Below are 20620 nucleotides of genomic sequence, written 5' to 3' on the forward strand. Positions count from 1 at the left end.
TAGTATCGTAGTAATAACTAGGCGTGATCCTACTTCGCGGTTTTTCGATTATCGCGGCCATGGGTTAGGGTTATCTATAATATCCGCAATATTCGAGGGATTGCTGTACAACAAATATATTCTGTTCTGTTCTCTCTCAATGATCCATTTTACTTTGAATAGAGTAAAAAATTGTTTCAAACTTTGAATTGGGCTGGCTCAAAGTATAACAGAATCTGAATTTATTAGTCAATGAGAATGATTACCCATTGAGCAACCAACTGTAAATTATTGGTCAAAACAGATGCAAATCTGAGCTAGTAAAATTGATCTCAGGAACCTTTGAAATAATTCATTTCTTGGTTTGTTTCCTGATAAAAGCTTTGTATCATTAAAGACTTGATACATTTGTGAGCCTTAAACAGAAATCCTGTACCTGAATATAGCGTCCAGACTTGATGCCAGCCTCCAGGACTTCAGCCGGCAGGTAGTCTGTGAACTCCTTTTCCGTGCACTCACTCTCTTTCTCCTGCAGAGCCTGGCTAATGGAGCTGTACAATTCATGAGCTGCCCGTAGCTCTGACCAGAAGTTTTGTAAATATACCTAGAAAATTACGGCAAAGATTAAACATGGCCCAATAAAACATTAATGCCTGTATATCTATGCTAAAATGTGTTACTTCAATACAATTCAGTGGAACACAATGAACCTTTTTTGTTGCTATCATTTACCATAGTGAAGAATTGTTAAATGTCATTTTTTCTAAAAGTGTTAAAACTGTAAATATGCTCACAAATTATGATTCCACCTAGGTATTTAATTTTAAACTGATCTTACTAGTTTGCCGCTCAATCAAGAAATGTCACAAGCATAGTTCTTTGACACCCATGTATTAATTTTTTACTTCACATAATTAATTCAGGCATTTACACGTGCTTAAAAAAACGGACAAACAAAGCAAATAATTTCAACGAACTGAAACTCATAAAAAAGTGTACAAATAGCAAAATAAGTGCAGTGACCAAACATTGGCAATGTAATGCTAATAAAAAGGCAACTGTATACAGTATATACACAGTAAACCTAACTTCATCAAAGTACCAATTCAAAAAACTAAGTCTGCTTTTATGTATGGACACTTTAATATAGACCAGGGGTCGGGAACCTTTTTGACAGAGAGAGCCATAAATAATTCATATTTTCTAATGTTATTTCTTGAGAGCCATTCTCAGAATTGAAAAGTGAACATACATGAAGTTTTTTTTTGTCATTTCACCACTTTTAAAGTATTAAAAGTCTCTGATATCTTTTGACAACATTGTTATGCTGTGGCTAATAAATCAGTATCAATGAGATCATGCATCCAGAAGAGTAATAAAACACAAAATTATGATTAAAGTGGTGGTAGAGGTAGTATCAACGCCACAGTGACGCTCATATTAGTGCGTTCGGGACTCAGCTCTCTCACCAGTGATTTCCATATTTTACCTCACAGGTTAGTGGAGAGCCATATCACCCATGGAAAGAGCCACATATGGCTCCCAAGCCATAGGTTCCCTACCCCTGATATAGACGATCCTTTCTCTCATTTATTCTCCTTCAGTACTGCTTATCCCCACAGTGGTTTCTGGGGGTGCTGGAGCTTATTCTAGCTAATTATGGGCAGGAGGCGGGGTACACTGAACTAGTTGCCAGCTAGTCGCAGGGCATAATGTAGATGAATGTCAAATTAGAGCACACTCTGTAGATGTCAGACGTCAATTAAAGCTAGAGTATTTTTTTAGCATAAATCATTGGTGATATTATTGTTGTATCATGGGAGGACTGACCATACCTGCATAGAAATGACATATACTCCAGATTGGAGGTTACTGTACTGAGCAATAGCGTTTTGGTCCTCTGTGATCATCACTACATTTATTAGACCAGCTAGGTGGTTGTAGTACCAAGCTGCTGCAGAGTACACACACCTGCACACAAAAAAATATTCATGTGTCGTTTGTGAAATGATGTACACACATTTCCATTGTATTTAACTTTTCTCAAATGTTGCATTGCATTTATAAATTTTCTATAGCACTTGTCATCCTATGGGTTATGATTTTACAGATTTTCCACTGGTACAACATGTTTTCAGAACTGGTCAACATCCAATCACAGGTAATGTTACATAAGGTGTCTTGAGAATCTCTGTGTTTATTAAAACTACCGTATTTTCACGACTATAAGGCGCACATAAAAGTCTAAAATTTTCTCCAAAATAGACAGGGCGCCGTATAATCCAGTGCGCTTTATATATGGACCAATACTAAAATTGTTATCACGATAAAATAAAATAAATCAGTCGATAGGACAACTACGCCAAGCAGCCACAGACTCTACTATTTCCCATAGATAAAGTACTGCGCAGTGACTGCTGGGATATAGAGTTCTTAATACACCCAGTTCTTCAATACACTTAGTATGACGGCGAGCACACTAATTTGGTGCTCGCCGTCATTTTGGCTGTATTTACAAAAGAAATCCTGCCGCTAAATGTTGGCGTCAACAGAGCATTCAACGCTAGACTGTGAACTATATATATACAACTACGCCAAGCAGCCCCAGACTCTACTATTTCCCGTAGATAAAGTACTGCGCAGTGACTGCTGGGATATAGAGTTCTTCAATACACTCAGTATGACGGCGAGCACACTAATTTGGTGCTCGCCGTCATTTCGGCTGTATTTACAAAAGAAATCCTGCCGCTAGATGTTGGCTTCAACGGAGCATTCAAGGGTAGACTGCGAACTATATATATATTGTATATAATAACTCGGAGCTTGCCGTCATTCCCGGAGGCTTAAGAACTACAACCGCTGGACCCGGCGTTTTGGAAGACTCATTTGGGCAATTGTTTAATTCAGACACAGAAAATGAGGACTTTGATGGATTTGTGGGTGATGATGACGTGAGTAAGTTGTAAAATGTCTAAATAAAGTACAACCGAACTCTGTTTTGCTTCCGTTGCCTTTTTAAAAACGGGTTTTTAGCGTGTGGGTGTAGCGTGCAAGAACTATATTTCCCAGCAGTCACTGCGAACTGGAACCCGGAAATAGGCTACTTCCGGTAGCCAGCGCTATTGCGTTTCGATGTTCATCCATATATAATATATAATATATATGCGTCTAAAAAACGGTGCATGCTTTGTTGCTATCATTTACCATAGTGAAGAATGAACGTGTGTTTAAAATACAGAAATAGCACTCATTACTGACACTGCGGCTAAAAATACGATGCGCCGAATAGTCGTGAAAATACGGTATATTTAATTTTATAGGTATACAAATGGGTTAGTGCGGCGGTGGTTCATTCAGAACGAACAAACGAAGGAAAGAACGAAGGAACAAACAAAGAAAGGAATAAAGGAACGAAGGAAGGAAGGAACGAACGAACAAAGGAACGAAGGTACGAAGGAACGAAGGAAGGAAGGAAGGAACGAAGGAACTAAGGAACGAAGGAAGGAAGGGAGGAAGGAACGGAGGGAGGGGGGAAGGGAGCGAGGGGGGAAGGGAGGAAGGTTGGGAGGGAGGGAGGAAGAAAGGAAGGAAAGAGTGAAAGAAATAGAGCAAGAGAGCGAGTGAAAGAAAGAGAGAACAAGAGAGAAAGAGAGAGAGAAAGAGAGAGAAAGAGAGAGAAAGAGAGAGAGAGAGAGAGAGAGAGAGAAAGAAAGAGAGACAGAAAGACAGAGAGAGAAAGAGAGAGAAAAAAGAGAGTTAGAGTTAGAGAGGGAGGAAAACAGAAAGAGAGCTAGAGAGAGAGAGACTGAGAGAGAGAGAGAGTAAGTGAGAAAGATATTTTATTTATTCATTTAAAAAAAACAGTCTGTATCACTTGAGTCCAATCTTCTGAATATGATGTGAGTAACCAGATTGTCAATCACATGCTCGAATTAGGGACATCCCTCGTAAAAATGTTTCAGCAGCAACTCACCTGGTCTGCCACTGCTCTTGACTCTCCCCAATCTCCCGCTGGCAGAAGGAAAATTCTTGGAATTCATTCGCAAAGAGAACACAGTCATGTCGGGGGTCCTTAAACAGGTTTCGCAAGCGGTTATATTGTCTGCTTGAAGATATTCACAACATAGATGAAGAAAAGAGTGAAACAAAAAGTCACAAACCAAGAGAAATGAACATGACTTTGCGTGAGACATTAGAGGGTTAGAGAGCATGATTCAGGAGATAGGGCATACTGAAAAACTGGAATAATGCAAATGTCTTCAAGGACTGAGATCAACTTTAACAGTCATTTTAAAACCTGGATAAAGAGCAGAGAGGGTGAAACTTTCTGCATGGGAAATTTGGGCAGTGTTGTAACGATTAAGCAGTTTAAGATGTAAATAAGTTCTGTACTTTCTTCATCACTAAGAAATGAAAGCAAAACAATGTTAATGAGTGATACAGGGATATAAATCATTCAGTATTTTCATAAATGTTATCATTGAGCAATTGATCGTGGGCTGAAATCCAAATTTCACTTGTAGTGGCAATCTACCTGACAATCGCACAAGTTCGTCTGACCTACCGTATTTACTCGCATATAAGCCACCCACGCGCATAAGCCACACCCTTAAAATTGCCTTAAAATTCTTGAATTTTACAATTTCTAGCGTATAAGCCGACCCCTGATTCACAATTTTCACCTACATATTCATGTTTTTAAGTACAAATGTCTTACTTTGAAGGGAAAATATTAAGAAAAATCATCACACGTGGTATTTCTGAGATACTCTATGAATCAAAAGCACATTATTCAGGTCAATATTATAAGGAAGTTAATATGCGCGTCTTTGTAAATGCAAAATATCAAATTATTCAACTTGAAAAAAGAAATACAGTGGTACCTCGATATACGAGTGCCCCGACATACGAGCAATTTGAGATACGAGTACAATTTCGGGCAAATATTTATCTTGAGATACGAGACAAATTTTGATATACGAGCATACAGCGGATGCGAGAGGCTGCTCATAAGGACATCATGGGCACTGTCTTTCTGGTCGCAACTCCCTCGTGTAATGTCTCTACGAGCACTGGGCAGAGCGTTGCATTTTTTCAGTGTTTTTTTTCCCATCGCTAATACGAGAGGAGTTCCCGGGCAAGTTGGCAAGTGGTTGTGCGTTATCCAGTTGTGAGGACAATTGTGTGCATCATTTTCGGAATATTTTGAAGGGAATACAAAAGCAAACAACCCTCGATAGGTTGCATCTGAAAGTCAGGGTGGAGGCGGTGCAAATAGGGCCAACCCGGGAGAAGAAAGGTATAAAAATTTAAAACAAAATTAGAATTAAGTTTAGTGTAAGGTTAGATCAAACTTATTTTTGAGTGTGTCTGCATCGTAATACAAGTTCATTTAAATTTGTTTATGTTATGTTACGAGCGTATTGCCGTGCCACCAGTGCCCCCACCCGCCGCCCTCTCTCTGTCTCCCTCTCCCCTCCGCGAAATCCGTCTAATTTTAGTATACTATTAAACACATTGAGTACTGTTAAACCACTAGTTATTTGTGACTTAGTTAATAGATGGAGAATTAGAACAAATACAAATGTTTTTCCAAACCAATATCCTGTTTTGGTGTTTTTTCAGAGGGTTGGAACGAATTATTATTTTTTATTTCATTTCTATGGGAAATGTTCATTTGATTTACGAGTAAATCGACATACGAGCTCAGTCCCGGAACGAATTAAGTGCGTATCTCGAGGTACCACTGTATGTCTATCTTGACGAGAACCTGAGGCTTTCTAATGACAGAAATTACAATTTTCTTGCCAGAAGTTTAAGATGTTGTGGCAGCCATATTGCTTCTAACGTCAAAATATCTCAATTCATTGGGTGGCTCATACTACTGCAATAGTTGTCACTTTTGAACAACAAATTAAAAATATATATATATATTTCAAAATCAAGGCTACTCGCATCTGCCCAGTCAGAGCACGTTTAACTAGGTACGACGGCAGCGCCCTAGCTAAGATGGCGGTGCCCCTCCCTAGGTAAGATGGCCGTGCCCCGAGCGAACAGTGATGGGTAACAAGTAAGTTTCTTCACGTTTTATGCAAGATACTATTTTTTCTTGAATTTCACTCGTCAAAATTAGTTTTGTTTACTGTTTTATCTTTTATCTATTTTGAAATAAATGACCGTATCGGCTGCATTGTCTTGCGTCATGACGTTATGGTGTTATGTCGTTGTCAACTTGCATGTCATGTTTTTATGCGCATATAAGCCATACCCATCAATCATCATTTTTTTGTCCGACAAAAGCGGCTTATATGCGAGTAAATACGGTACCTTCGAATAATTTTGAGTATTCGATCAGCCTACCGTGTAAGGCAGCGGTCCCCAACCTTTTTCTTACGGCGGACCGGTAAAGGTCTTTCTATTTTCTCGCGGACCGGCTAATGGGGAGGGTGACAACTTAAGACAAAATTGTGTGGGGGGTAGGGTAGGTGCACAAACGACACCCACAACGGCAAAAAAAAGTCCCAAGCATAATAGCGATTATTTATTATTATTATTATGACACCTTTTCTCATTTCAAATAGGAGGGCGAGATTGAAAACATTAATATTTTTTACTCTGATGGACCGACACTAGGTAGCTCGCGGAGCGGTACCGGTCCACGGACCGGTGGCTGGAGACCACTGCTATAGGGGATGTGTGAGAAAACTGGAATACCCAAAGAAAACCCAGGCACTGAGAGAATATGCAAGCTGCACACAGGAAAGTCGAAACCCACCATTATTGAACCCTTGAGCTCAAAACTGTGATACGAATGTGCTTACCACTCAACCAGTGTGCCGCCCAAATAGTTTGCAAAAAAATAGAATATATACTGAAATTAAAGGTTTGATTAACAACAGAAGAGCTTCATCAAAAATTTGTGCACACATCGTTTTAATAGATGCCAAGTACAAAGGACTAGAAACCTGTAATTCCTGACACAGTATGGCATCAGCATTACCATAATGTCCACCTAAAATTATAACAAGTTCATCATCATAGTGATGCAACATTTTAAACCAGTGCAGTCAGCAGAAATGTTCAAAAAATTGGAACGAAACCAGTCATGTGGGACTCATTATTTCTACGATATTCATCAAGCTTGTCAACAGCACTCCTGGATGTTTGTGTTGGAGGGATGCATTTATTGTCACAGGCCACTTCTCATTTAGCTTCATAAGCAGAGCTTTGATTTAACGAGGCTGGCAGCAGTCAACTCTTGTAAAAGGTATGTCTGTTGGCCTTGTAAATGAAGCTCAGATATTCTGTCATTGAAGTAGAACTAGTCATGTCATAGTCACCAATTTGCTTGAAAAATGAATACACTAACAATATACTGTAATCCCACGAATATCACGGTTAATGTAGACCAGACATGCCCGCGATAAACCAAAAACCGCAAAGTAGGATTACCCCCATTATTATTACCACAATGCAGGTTTTGGCGCCTATACGGAAATACAAGTACACAAGTACAATTAAAAAAACTGTATATTTATTGAATATAGCTATAAACATATCAAGACAGTAATGTATTAATATCTAAATATAATGTATATTTATAAACATGTACCGTATTTTCACGCCTATTTGGCGCATCGTATTTTACGCCGCAGTGTCAGTAACGAGTGCTATTTCTGTATTTTAGACACACAAAGCACGCACCATTTCATTAGACGCATATATATTATATATGGATGACCATCGAAACGCAATAGCGCTGGCTACCGGAAGCAGCTTATTTCCGGGTTCCGGTGCGCAGTGACTGCTGGGAAATATAGTTCTTGCGCGCAACACCCACACGCTAAAAACACGCTTTAAAAAGGCAACGGAAGCAAAACTGAGTTTGGCAGTGATTTATTTGGACATTTTACAATTTACTCAAGTCATCACCTTCAAATCCCTCAAACTCCTCATCTTCTGTGTCAGAATTAAACAATTGTCCAAACGAGCCATCCAAATAGCCGCCCTCCCCTCTTCGTTCTCAGAGTCACCGTCATTTCCATGTGGCTCCTTAGAAATTATGCCGGCTTTGGCAAAAGCGCGAACAACCGTGCAAGCAGACACGTTCGCCCAGGCGGCAACGATCCATTGACAAATCGTAGCGTAAGAAGCCCGGCCCTGCCAGCCACTTTTCGTGAAGCTGTGTTCGCCAGCGATCATCCACTGCTCCCACGCCGCTCGTAACTTTGATTTGAAAGCCCGGTTGATGCCGATGTCCAGCGGCTGTAATTCTTTGGTCAAGCCTCCGGGAATGACGGCAAGCTCTGAGTTCATTTTCATGATCTGGTTTTTAACCGTTGCTGTGAGATGAGCACGCATGGAGTCGCAAATCAAAACAGACGGCGAGCCGTGAAAAAATCCATCTGGTCGCTTGACATATACGTCACGTAACCAGAGGCGTGGCTTTAGCGTCATCTCCCACACACACCCTCCCAAGCCTTGCGCCTTGCCCCACCGACGTCCGCCTTCTCTCTATATATAAAGAGGGTATTTGCAGGTAGTGCTCAGTCAGGCTCCGGAGCTCTCTCGGCGCTCGGCCACGATCGCCGCCGCAAGCGCTCCCGCTCGGCGCCGCCGCTCCCGCTCGGCGCCGCCGCGAGCGCTCGGCGCTCACAAAGGGCGCTCTGCATTATAAGGCGCCCTGTCTATTTTGGAGAATTTTTTTGACTTTTATGCGCGCCTTATAGGCGTGAAAATACGGTAAATACTTTAAATAGTGTACTCAGTGAAAATAGTTACTCTCCGCTTGTTATAAATCCAAAATTAACAGAAAAGCCCTCTTTCAGCAAGCAAATTAAACTTTCACTTCACTCGCCCGCGCTGTCCAACCGTCAATTAGCCGTCCAGGTAGCTCTATTTTCGGAAAAGTGACGTCAACTTGGCAATTTTCTGGGACATTCCACTGCTAGCTCCACTACCACGGGTCTCCCGGAGTCCGCTGAGCGAGCTCTATTTTTGGTTAAGGACCACGGCGTCCGCCGTAATGTCGCCCGGGGGCTTTCATTTCTCCAAAAAAGTCCCCCTTTGCTGATGCTCTCTGCCATCCAATTCGCCGAGCAAGTTTTTATTTCAAATAAGCGCCAGTTGAGTGACAGTCTTCCGCCATTTTCTTAGTGGCAAGCGGAAGACGGGAGTGGCTTCCACTTCCGAGTTACAGCGTGGATTTGGACATTTTTATGAACTTTTTTTTCTTCACCAAAAAATCTGCGATGTAGTGACTCCGCGAAGTGAAGGATCACAGTATGTTAAAGTAATTATTAATGACGTGTAGTAAAAGGAAAATATTCTTGGCAGAAGACAAAGACTATAACATAAATCAATTCAAATCAAAAGCCTTTATTGTCATCATACACAGTTGCGTATAACGAAATTGGTGAAGCTACTCCAAGCTTTTCAAAGTGTTTTCCCAGTTAAAAAAAACATAAATAGTAGTATAAAGTATGAACGACTTTTATAAAGTAGTATAAAAAGTCACATCCCGGCTAGGTGAATTCTAAAATGTTGCACAGAATTCTAAAATATTGCACAGATTCTAAAATATTGCACAGATTTCTAAGATATTGCACAGATTTCTAAGATATTGCACATTGTTATAGCACACCCTGAAGTTATTGCACAGAAAGGATTGTGTGTCGTGCTAACTCAGGTTCAGAGTCCTGATGGCTGTGGGAAAAAAAACTGTCCTTAAGTCTATTTGTCCGTGCTTAGTGAGAGCTGTAGCGTCTGCCAGAGGGCAGCAGCTGGAACAGGTTGGGACCAGGGTGGCATTGGTCCCTGACAATGTTCCTGGCTCTGCTGAGGTAGCGAGGGCTGGCAATGTCATCCAGTGAGGGCAGAGAGCAGCCGATGATCTTCTGGGCAGTGCTGATCACCCTCTGCATGGCCTTTCTGTCTGCTGCCGTGCTTCCAGCGTACCACACTGTAATGCAGTATGCCAGGATGCTCTCCACAGTGGCGCTATAGAAGGTTACCAGAAGCTTGGTGTCCAAGTTGTTCCTCCTGAGTACCCTCAGGAAATGGAGTCGCTTCTGGGCCTTCTTCACCACTTGGTAGACCAGGAGAGCTTGTCCGTGACGTGGACCCCCAGGAATTTGAAAGACTGGACCCTGTCTACGCATACTCCATTTATGAGGAGTGGGGCCAGATCTGTGCTGCGTTTGCGAAAGTCCAGGATTATTTCTTTAGTTTTCGTGGTGTTTAGTGTGAGATTGTTCACCAAACACCACAAAGACAGTTTGTTGACCTCATCTCTGTAGGCCGACTCATCCCCTCCTGAGATATGAGTCCGACCACAGTGGTGTCATCGGCATAATTGATGGAGTTAGACTGGTGGGTCGGTGTACAGTCGTATGTGTACAGGGAGTACAGAAGAGGACTTAGTTCACAGCCTTGAGGGGAGCCAGTGCTCAGTGTAATGGAGGAAGAGAGGTGGGGACCAAGTCTAACAGTTTGTGGACGGTTGGTTAAGAAGTTCTTAATCCAGTAGCAGATGGAAGAGGATAGTCCAGACATGGGCAAACTACGGCCCATTAGGCTTTTTAATCCGGCCCGCCGACGTTGTCCAAATTATAGTAAAAATCAATGACCTCATTCATTTTCCTGGAATACCCTCGTTTCCCCGATAGATGGCGCACTAGCCTAGTAAAAGTATGTAAATGTGTGTGGGAGCTACTTGAGAATACTGACACATTTCTGAAGATTTAACTTTTACTGTGGACATCCTGACACATGAACGAGCTGAATGTGAAGCTACAAGAGAAAAAACAGTTTGTGCATGAAATGCAAGCAAACCTTCCGCCTTCAAAACCAAGCTGGTTTTATTTTTCAAGCAAATATCAGACAAGTCATTTGCTCATTTCCCCACACTGGTTGCGTTAAAAGAGGCCCCTGCTTTTGAAAAAATACAGGAAATCATTGGATGACCTGCATGAGCAATTCTGCTGTCGGTTTTGTGATTTAGGAAAAATTGACAGCTGGTGTTATGTCCTTTCTCACAAGACCCGGAAACGGTTCCACAGGAGTTGCAGTTGGAACTGATTGATCTCCAATGTGACAAGTTCAACTCCCTGAAAGTCTCTGAGTTTTATGCTTCATTAAGTGCAGCCAAATTTCCAAACATCCAGAAGATGGCACAGAGGATTCTGGTGTTGTTCGGCTCTACATACGTGTGTGAACAGACCTTTAGTCTGATGAAAACCAAGAAAGCACCCCATAAATCCCAGATGAGTGATGAGTATGTTCATACTTTAGTCCGTTTTTTCTGTTTATGTGTCATATGTACTGTTAACGGATGCAGTTTTTTATATGTATCGTATCTTGTGCTGACCCAGCCCGTCTGTCAAATTTTAAAGTCAATATGGCCCCCGGGCCGAAAAGTTTGCCCAACCCTGGGATAGTCCAAGGTGGGAGAGTTTTTCAGCCAGAATGTCCGGTATTATAGTGTTGAAGACTGAGCTATAGTCAATGAAAAGCATCCTCACGTAGTTTCCATGGTGCTCCAGGTGGCACAGTGCTGTGTGTAGAGCTACGGCGATGGCGTCCTCAGTGGACCTATTTGCTCTATAGGAAAACTGGTGAGGGTCAACTGAGGGAGGGATTGTATCCCTGATATGGCGGGCGACCAACTTTTCAAAGCACTTCATGATCACAGGCGTAAGTGCAACAGGCCTATAATCATTCAGGCTGTCAATGGTTGGCTTTTTAGGTGGCAGATTTCAGGCAGGATGGGATGATGGATTGTTGCAGGGAACAATTGAAGATTTTTGTGAAACCACCAGTCAGCTGGTCAGCACAGGCTTTGAGCACCTTCCCAGGTACTCCGTCAGGGCCAGCAGCCTTCCTGGTGTTCACAGTCGGCAGTACCGGTCTCACTTCATGTTCCTGAAGCTCCAGTGTACTGATGCAGGGTGGTGGTGGTGGATGTGTTGAGACTGGGTCTGATTTGTCAGTCTCAAAGCGGGCAAAGAAACGTTTCAGTTCCTCTGCTTGTGAGGCATCTGCGTTAACAGACACATTATTGTCATTGCAATTGGTATTATGTCGTATTCCCTGCCACATCTTTTTTGGGTTATTTCCTGTGAAGTGCTCCTCAATTTTCCTTGTATAGGCTGCCTGGGACTTTTTAATGCCTCTCTTCAGCTCTGCTCTGGCAGCGCTGTATTGTACCTTGTCCCCTGACCTGAAGGTGGTGTTGCGGCATTTGATGAATACCTGTCTCACTGGTCATCCAGGGTTTTTGGTTAGGAAAAACCTGTATCCGTTTATTAACAGTGACGTTATCCGTGCAGTTTTTGATGTAGGAAAGTAGTGTCCGTGTAGTCCTGGAGGTTGTGGTGTTCAAAAAGTTCCCAAATGGTGCGGGAAAAACAGTCCTGCAGCTAAGAAAGGGCTTCCTCGGGCCATGTTTTTATTATCTTTATTTGTGGCCTTGTTAGCCTCCGGAGTGGGGTGTATGCCGGGGTGAGGGACAGGCAGAGATGGTCGGATCCAGCTACGTGAGGGAGGGGTGTGGCTCTATAAGCATGTTTGATATTAGAATAAACATGGTCTAGAGTTTTATCTCCTCTGGTATGACACTTCACATACTGGATAAACTTAGGCAGAACAGTCTTTAAACATGCTTTGTTGAAGTCACCAGCGACAATAAAGACTCCATTGGGGTGGTCAAGCTGCTGTTTGTTTACAGCCGTTAGCAGGAGGCTAAGTGCCGTGCTAACGTTAGCATCCGGTGGGATATAAACCGCCATTACAATGACAATCGTTAGCTCTCTAGGTAGATTGAAGGGCCTGCACCGTACTGCCAATAGCTCTAAATCCGGGGAGCAGTGAGTGTTAATGATCCTACTGTTGCAGCACCATTCATTGTGTATGTACATGCAAAGTCCCCCCCTTTGCTTTTCCCTGTTAATTCTTTCGAACGATCATTTCGGAATAGCGTCCGGCTAGCTAGCGATACCGCGGCATCGGGGCTTAATGGGTGTGCCCACGTTTCCGTGATGAAAATAATGTTGCAGTTCCTGACAAAGCTGTTGGTACCAATCTGAAGTTCTAAATTGTCCATTTTGTGGGTGATGGATCTCGCGTTGGTCAAGAAGATACTCGGAAGCGGTGCTCGGTGTGGTTGCTGCCTTAGCTTAGCAGCTAGGCCCGCCCGGTATCCGCACTTTTGCTTTTTTTCCCTTCAGGGAAAGCAGGGGCAGCTACCCGGGGCAGAAGGAAAGCATATGATAGAGCTGCCAACTACTCCAGAATTTCCAGAGTTTACCCAGAAATACAACGTAAACTCCGGGACTCCGGACAACCTCCCTAAACTTCGGAAATCCCAAAGATTGTCACTTAAATTTTTTTAAGCAACCATTTCGCAAAAGTACCAAATTTTCAATTTAAATGACTCTAAATTCATACCATCGCTACGGATTACGCCATCTTGATTCAACTGCACTGTAAACCGGAAGAATTAAAATAATAGCTTATTTTATCTGTGTTAAATTATTTTCGGTTTCATGATCTGAGTCGACTGCTCGACTGCTATCCCTGCTAAATGAATAGCTGTTCCTCACCATCTTCTTCATCTCCTGAATGTTGATGTTGGTCGGGAACTGGCGTTCATGTCACATAGTGGCCACGTTCTTTATGGTGTCCGAGTGTTATAATTACTACATCTTAAATCTATTGAGTTTTATCGAACGTTTTTATTATTCATGTTGCCAAATATTATGTTCAATTTATCGCCCAGGACTAACTGAAGGCACTCAGTGGTAAAGCATTTCTTACTTATTCTTTATTTGTCGTACAGCTTTAGCTGTTCAAAAGTCCGGGACCACTGTTATCGTATTTTACGGTTGATAATGCACCAGATTTTAATTGAGGGGCAGGCCGGCTACAAAGCCATGCGTTTTGTAAAACACACAGAATGTGGTTTGGAATTGTCTCGCTGAAACATCCAGGAGTGCCGATGCTCGGATAGAACGCTTTAACCTACCAAATCATAGACCAACCTACAGCAATAGCTGTAGGGGAGAAAAATACAGAAGTCTGCTTTTTAAAAAATTATTTCCGAGCAAAATCTGTATCTATGACTATTTAAATAGCGACTCGAATGTAAACAACATTATGAGTATAATTGACATCACAATGAATGGATGTCTATTTGAAATATCAGATTAGCTAAAACAAACAATTCTCACATTTAAAAGTGTCTGCTTAGTGTAACTTTGTCTACTTTAGAAATATATGCTGTTTCAATTTTACATGTCATAAAAAAAGTTTTTTTTAAACAAGATTCTTTCTGGTGGGATGCATTTGATCCAACTGACCCACCTTTTTAATAATCTACACAGTTGCTTGAAGATTAAAAAGAGTCAGTGCACGCACCTACGTCCTTTGCAGTGATGGACCGCTTGGCAGGCTGTCTGAGTGAAGACAATACCCTGCAGCTCTCTGAACTCCAAGATCTCCTGGTAGTCAACCACCACTCCGATATCAGGAACCACATAATGGGTTAAATCTCCAGGCAACACCTTGCTATCTGAGAAAGGAGGAAGAGATTCAGAAGATTAAGATTTCCCTGCCACTGGATGATTTAGTAAAAGATGTTGGAATAAAACATTAATGCCATTCATTTTCTATAGATTGTCTATATACCACAGCGCAACTATGCCATCTGCAGACACGGAAAATCATTTACATTTGAACGCAAACATTTTAAATCCAAAATACGAGCTAAAATGACAGCGTTAGCTACATCATATTGTAATGTTTGTTTTTAATCACGTTTTATTTTGATACTTTGTACATAGGGCGGCCAGGCAGCTGAGTGGTTAGCGTGTAGGCCGCACAGTGGAGGATCCGAGTTCAAATCCAGGTCGGTCCACCTGTGTGAAGTTTGCGTGTTCTCCCCGGGCCTGGGTTTTCTCCGGGTACTCCGGTTTCCTCCCACATTCCAAAGACATGCATGATAGGCTGATTAGACACTCTAAATTCCCCTAGGTATGAATGTGAGCGTGAGTTGTTTTTTGTCTCCTTATGCCCTGCGATTGGCTGGCCACCAATTCAGGGTGTCCCCAACCTCTGGGCCGAAATCAGTTGGGATAGGCTCCAGCACCCCCGCAACCTTAGTGAGGATAAAGCGGTTCAGAAGATGAGATGAGACTTTGTACATAAAGCACTGCAGCGCGAGTGCTTTCCTTAAATACAAGCCCGTTTACTATTTAGTTTCCGCTTACCACCGTTGTCACAACCATCTTGACACAGAGCGCTGTAGCATGGAACTCGCTCCCTCACGTAATGTTCGCGGACAACACGGACCTTTCGTCCCCGACTGCTCTTCAAATGCAGAATTTTTTCCGTCTTAATCATCTTGTGGACTTAAGATAGAGCCACATGTACATGTCTATTATACTCTGGTAGCTCTTCCACTGTAGTGTGAGGAAAACAGTGTCGGAAAAACATTAGCTTAACTTGGAGGAAGTGCGACGGAATGACGTCACAGCCTTGCGTCAAAATGAATTCATGTACTAATGGACAAAAAGCTACTAAACAAGAGTCAGTAAATACAGTTGGTATAAATACAGTCAGTGAAGTTAATACAGAATCTGACCTAAATTCTTATTTTAATTTTTTTATATGGTTCTTTTCTTTGGGGTGGCCGGTGGTACGAGTGGTTAGCGTGTCGGCCTCACAGCTCTGGGGTCCTGGGTTCAAATCCAGGTTGTCCACTTGTGTGGAGTATGCATTTCTCCCTCGGACAGTGTGGTTTTCCTCTGGGTACTCTGGTTTCCTAACACATTCCAAACACATGCATGGTAAGCTGATTGGATACTCTAAATTGCCCCTAGGTATGAGTGTGAGTATGGATGGCTGGCCTCTGATTCTGAGTGTCCCCCGTCTCTGGCCCGGAGTCATCTGGGATAGGCCCCAGCACCCCCTGCGAACTTAATGGGGATAAAGTGGGTCAGAAAATGAATGAATGAATGTTTCTTTTCTTTACAAAACAAAACACACAAACCCAAATTCTAAGACGAGACCTTGAGAACGTGAAACTACTTATACAAATCATATTATGTCGTAACAAATGTGAGAAAACTGTCGCAAAGAAGTGCTTAACATTTTTATTTCAATGCATTTCTAATATACATATATCGTGAGGGGTTGTTCATTGTGCCCTTTGATTAACTGGCCAACAATTCAGGGTGAGGATTAAGGAATGTCTCATCTCATCTCATTTTCTGAACTGCTTTATCCTCATTAGGGTTGCGGGGGGTGCTGGAGCCTTTCCCACCTGACTTCGGGCCAGAGACAAGGGACACCCTGTATCGGAAGCCGATCGCAGGGCACAATGTGACAGATAACCAAGCATACTCACACACATAGCTAAGGGCAATTTAGAGTGTCCAATCAGCCTAGAGTTCCCGGAGAAAACCCACGAAGGCCCGGGGAGAACATGCAAACTCCACGCAGGTGGACCGACCTGCATTTGAACCCAGGACCCCAGAGCTGTGAGGCCGACATGCTCACCACTCAAGCCGCCGTTAACCTGTAAGCTAAAATTTAGCACCCACTAGGGAACCCGAAGGCACCAAATAGCTTTGCGTTGGCATATCACTGTGGCGCCAACTCTACTTCTAGCGCACGGGTCAGAAACATTTTTGACAGAGAGAGAGACATAAAAAATTCATATTTTCAAATGTTATTCCTTAAGAGCCGTACTCAGAATTGAAAAGTAAAAATAAATGAAAATGTGTGCCCTTTTAATAATTTCAAAATGAATGGAAAAAAAAGGTTAACAGAGAGCAATACGCTCCAAAGGTTCCATACCCTTGCTCTATCGCAGGTACTTAGCGGCCTTAGTTTATTTGCCGACTCAGTTGTGCTGTTTTTTCTTATTCCTTATGTTACCTGCGTTTTTTCTGCAGTGTAGTATTGTTCTTCAATTATTATGGTACTTTGCGTCATACGTTTATTGGCCGACTCGGACGTGCATTTTTTTGTTATACCTTGTGATACTTTTTTGGCGTACTCCCTTTGTAAAATAAATACTATTGTGCATTTTGATTCCCTTTGTCTGAGTTGTGGTTGGATCCATCTTTCAATGGCTTACCGCTTAAAACATCTTCAGACCTGAACAATGTCTCATTTGAACCGCGACATCGCAATGTCCCCACCGCAATCTCATACTTTTTTGTCATATGCATGTCTAATAATGTATTACATAAATAATATTTAACAATCGTTCAGGTCTCATCAGGATCTAAAAGTGTGGTGCAGACACCCTTGTCTAACATAAAAGACCTGTCACAGCTGCTTGTTGAGGCTTTCTTTTAATGTTGAACAGCTTCGTTTCGGTGTTCTTTGTTGGTAATGAGATGTGTCTACTTTGCCCTGATCTTGGAGCAAAAAAGTGTGAGCATTTGGAGTTTGGAGCAATTTGCGGATTTGGCAAAAATCCTCAGCAAATAAGCAAGACAACAATCAAGTGTGCGTCATTGAGTGCAAAAGTGGAACTCACTACCCAGAATCCAGGTGGGAGAAAGGGCCCATGAAAACCTCGATTTATTATCTCTCATCTCATTTTCTGAACCGCTTTATCCTCATTAGGGTCGTGGGTGGTGCTGGAGCCTATCCCAGCTGACTCCGGGCCAGAGGCAGGGGACATCCTGAATCGGTGGCCAGCCGATCGCATGGCACAAGGAGACGGACAACCATCCACGCTCACACCCATACCTAGGGGAAATGTAGAGTGTCCAATCAGCCACCATGCATGTTTTTGGAATGTGGGAGGAAACCGGAGTACCTGGAGGAAATCCACGCAGGCACAGGGAGAACATGCAAACTCCACACAGGTGGACGTGACCTGGATTTGAACCCAGGACCCCAGAGCTGTGAGACCGACGCGCTAACCACTCGCATCACCGGGCCGCCCCTCGATTTACTAGGTTTTTCAATTCAAATGAATTAGGATCAGGGGGCGAGGCTTCAATCCGAGGTCGGTCTTTACCGTGTGGAGTTTGCATGTTATCCCTGTGCTTGCTGGGTTTTCTCAAGGTACTCCGGTTTCCTCACACATCCCCAAAACATACAGATTGAAGACTCTGAATTGCTCTTGAGTGTGAGCGTGAATACTTGTCCAACTCCTTGTGCCCTGTGATTGGCTGACCACCAATTCAGGGTGTCACCTGCTTGGTGCCCATAGTAAGCTGGGATAGGCTCCAGCACCCACTGCGACACTTGTGAAGATAAGCAGTTTGGAAAAGGAATGAATGAATGAGTACCAAATCAAATGTATATTTACAATCAAATGCATTTATAAATTTTAGCAAATTGTCATCAAATCCCAGCTCAGCCAAAATGTAAAAATCAATAAACATGAAGAAAAATAATGAAACTGTAATAAAAAAATACTAATAAAATAGTTTAAATGAAAAATATTTGGCACTGCTGGGATTCCATGCAGCATAGGTTTATCAAACGCCAAAAAAGCAGAAGAGAAGGGGTGATTCATCTTGCCACCCCTCTTGCTCTTTGGCAACATCGCGAGTCGGGCTGCAGCAAGAGCATCAGCAGTACTGATTGAGCACAAGTTCACATAACTACACGACCGTTTTCTTCCGATGACTTTGCGTTCTCTCGGAGAAAAATATTGACACAATTAAAAACGTCAAGTATTTTTCAATCTTTCCATTGAAGTCACGAGAATTAACTACTTCATCGAGGACGCATCGTAAAGGTAAGGGCTCAAAAATGATATTCCTGTCGGATTTTTACATCCCACGCCTTATTTTTATATTAGTGGGTAGGTCTGGATTTATATGTAAAAGTACAAACTCTATCCTCTGAATTTGTCCCCCTGGAAACTTTACATATTTTCCTTATCTTCTTTTTTTAACAGTTGAATTTGGCTTGTGCTTGAGAGTGTTTTCCAGTAGCGAATTGATCTGTAGTAACCAAATATTTTTGTAATACATTTTTACACGACACTTTTACATATTTTAATTAGTTTTTTTTTACTATACTGTATTTGGAGTTTGTCAGTGGAACCTTATAATCCGTAGCAGAAAGGCTCAAATTATAACTCCAAAGTTAAGTGATTTGGGATTGATATTGACGACTTCAAAAACAAAATGTTCCAATTTTCCAACAAAATGCGCTCAACGGTAATGATACTAATGAGACATGTCAGGACGGTCATTGTTGTTGTTCTTGCATTGATTCCCTTGCGGTTTCATGTCAGACAGGCTGTCATTGATCCCCCTGAGGCAAAGAAGCGCCCAGCCTTGAACGCAGCTACTGAAATCACGATTGCCGCTAGATGGCGGTCATGAGCAATACTGTTATCAGGCTGTGTCTTTCTGGTCAACGGCTGTTTTGTTGTTGTTGACCCCATCACTTGAGTACCTAGATTCCAAGGGAATTGACCTCATCTCATCTCATTTTCTGAACCGCTTTATTCTTACTAGGGTCGCGGGGGGTGCTGGAGCCTTTCCCAGCTGACTTTGGGCCAGAGGCGGGGGACACCCTGAATTGGTGGCCAGCCAATCGCAGGGCACAAGGAGAAACAACCATTCGCTGCCACACTCATACCTAGGGGTAATTTAGAGTGTTCAATCAGATTAACATACATGTCTTTGGAATGTGGGAGGAAACTGGAGTACCCAGAGAAAACCCACATAGGCCCAGAGAACACGCAAACTCCACACAGGTGGACCGACCTGGATTTGAACCCAGGTCCCCCAACTGTGAGGCTGACGCGCTAACCACTCAACCGCTGGGTTGCCCTGGTAGTGGACCTCATGTCAGATGAATAGAGCATTCTCAGTATTTCTCTGAGTGACCCTGAAGCAAATAACATGAACGTAGAAAATAACACAGGAAGTGACAAAGCCTGGCGAGTGCTTGAAAAGTTCCATTCAATTTCTGCTTTCATTTCTGGTCAAGTTATTCAATTTATTGAGAAGCTCTGGTGAGTGTGTCCTGCAGTATGTCACAGAAACATTTGTCAATAACGTGCCCTTGCAATAACAGTAATGCAATTTTTGACGACTCCCTTAGCTTTTACTTTAATTAAATGTTATTCTGTTTTAAGATGCTGACGCAGGGTTGCTAGTTAATGCCGTTGGTTCTTTTGGCGGAGCCAAAGCTAATGTAAAGAATCAGTCCACACGGACACTGTTGCTAGGATAATAATACACTGAATGGTGTGATTCAACTAAGATGGCAATTTATTACAATTAGGAGTAATTTTTAGAAACACTCAAGGTTTGTTCATCTTTTTAATTCGCCGCGGGTGTGATTTCAAGTTTGAGAAAAGAGCAAAGTCATCAAAGTTGTTCAAGGCCAATCACCGCTCTCTGTCATGAGAGTCAGTGCTTTTTTATTGTTTAATATATACTAAGACATTTATGCATTATTTCAGTGCATAATTCATAAAGCATGAGTTTGCCTTTTTGCTCTGACTGTCGCATTGTTTCAAGCAGATCCATTTCCGTTTGCACGCAGTCATGATTAGGTCAATCAACTCAAGAAAGTTTCCTTTTCCGTTCTTTTTCCTATCAGAAATAGGGTTGCGGGTAAATTGGGACCTATCCCAGCTGACTTTGCAAAA

The 20620-nt window shown here is 42.3% G+C and overlaps 3 protein-coding genes across 9 annotated transcripts in view; 1 reads left to right on the forward strand and 2 right to left on the reverse strand.

The window, feature by feature from the left end:
* The window catches only part of dis3l (DIS3 like exosome 3'-5' exoribonuclease), a 42663-nt gene extending 27164 nt beyond the window's left edge, over nt 1-15499 (reverse strand). Inside the window, exons 1-5 of the mRNA XM_077623488.1 lie at nt 15246-15499; nt 14395-14548; nt 3953-4081; nt 1815-1950; nt 416-583 (exon numbers count right to left, since the gene is read on the reverse strand). Coding sequence (XP_077479614.1) covers nt 416-583; nt 1815-1950; nt 3953-4081; nt 14395-14548; nt 15246-15378 — 720 coding nt within the window. The 5' untranslated portion in view covers nt 15379-15499. The remainder of the gene's footprint in view (nt 1-415; nt 584-1814; nt 1951-3952; nt 4082-14394; nt 14549-15245) is intronic.
* dapk2a (death-associated protein kinase 2a) overlaps nt 1-20620 on the reverse strand; it is a 127782-nt gene that overhangs the window by 66765 nt on the left and 40397 nt on the right. The window lies entirely within an intron of this gene.
* Nucleotides 18574-20620, forward strand: part of LOC144091223 (multiple epidermal growth factor-like domains protein 11) — a 134928-nt gene continuing 132881 nt past the window's right edge. For all 7 annotated transcript variants that reach the window (XM_077623429.1, XM_077623409.1, XM_077623446.1 and 4 more), the window contains exon 1: nt 18574-18745. The gene's annotated coding sequence lies outside the window, so the exon portion shown is untranslated. The remainder of the gene's footprint in view (nt 18746-20620) is intronic.

This window comes from Stigmatopora argus, chromosome 2 (assembly GCF_051989625.1).
Source record: "Stigmatopora argus isolate UIUO_Sarg chromosome 2, RoL_Sarg_1.0, whole genome shotgun sequence".
Classification (NCBI taxonomy): Eukaryota; Metazoa; Chordata; class Actinopteri; order Syngnathiformes; family Syngnathidae; genus Stigmatopora; species Stigmatopora argus.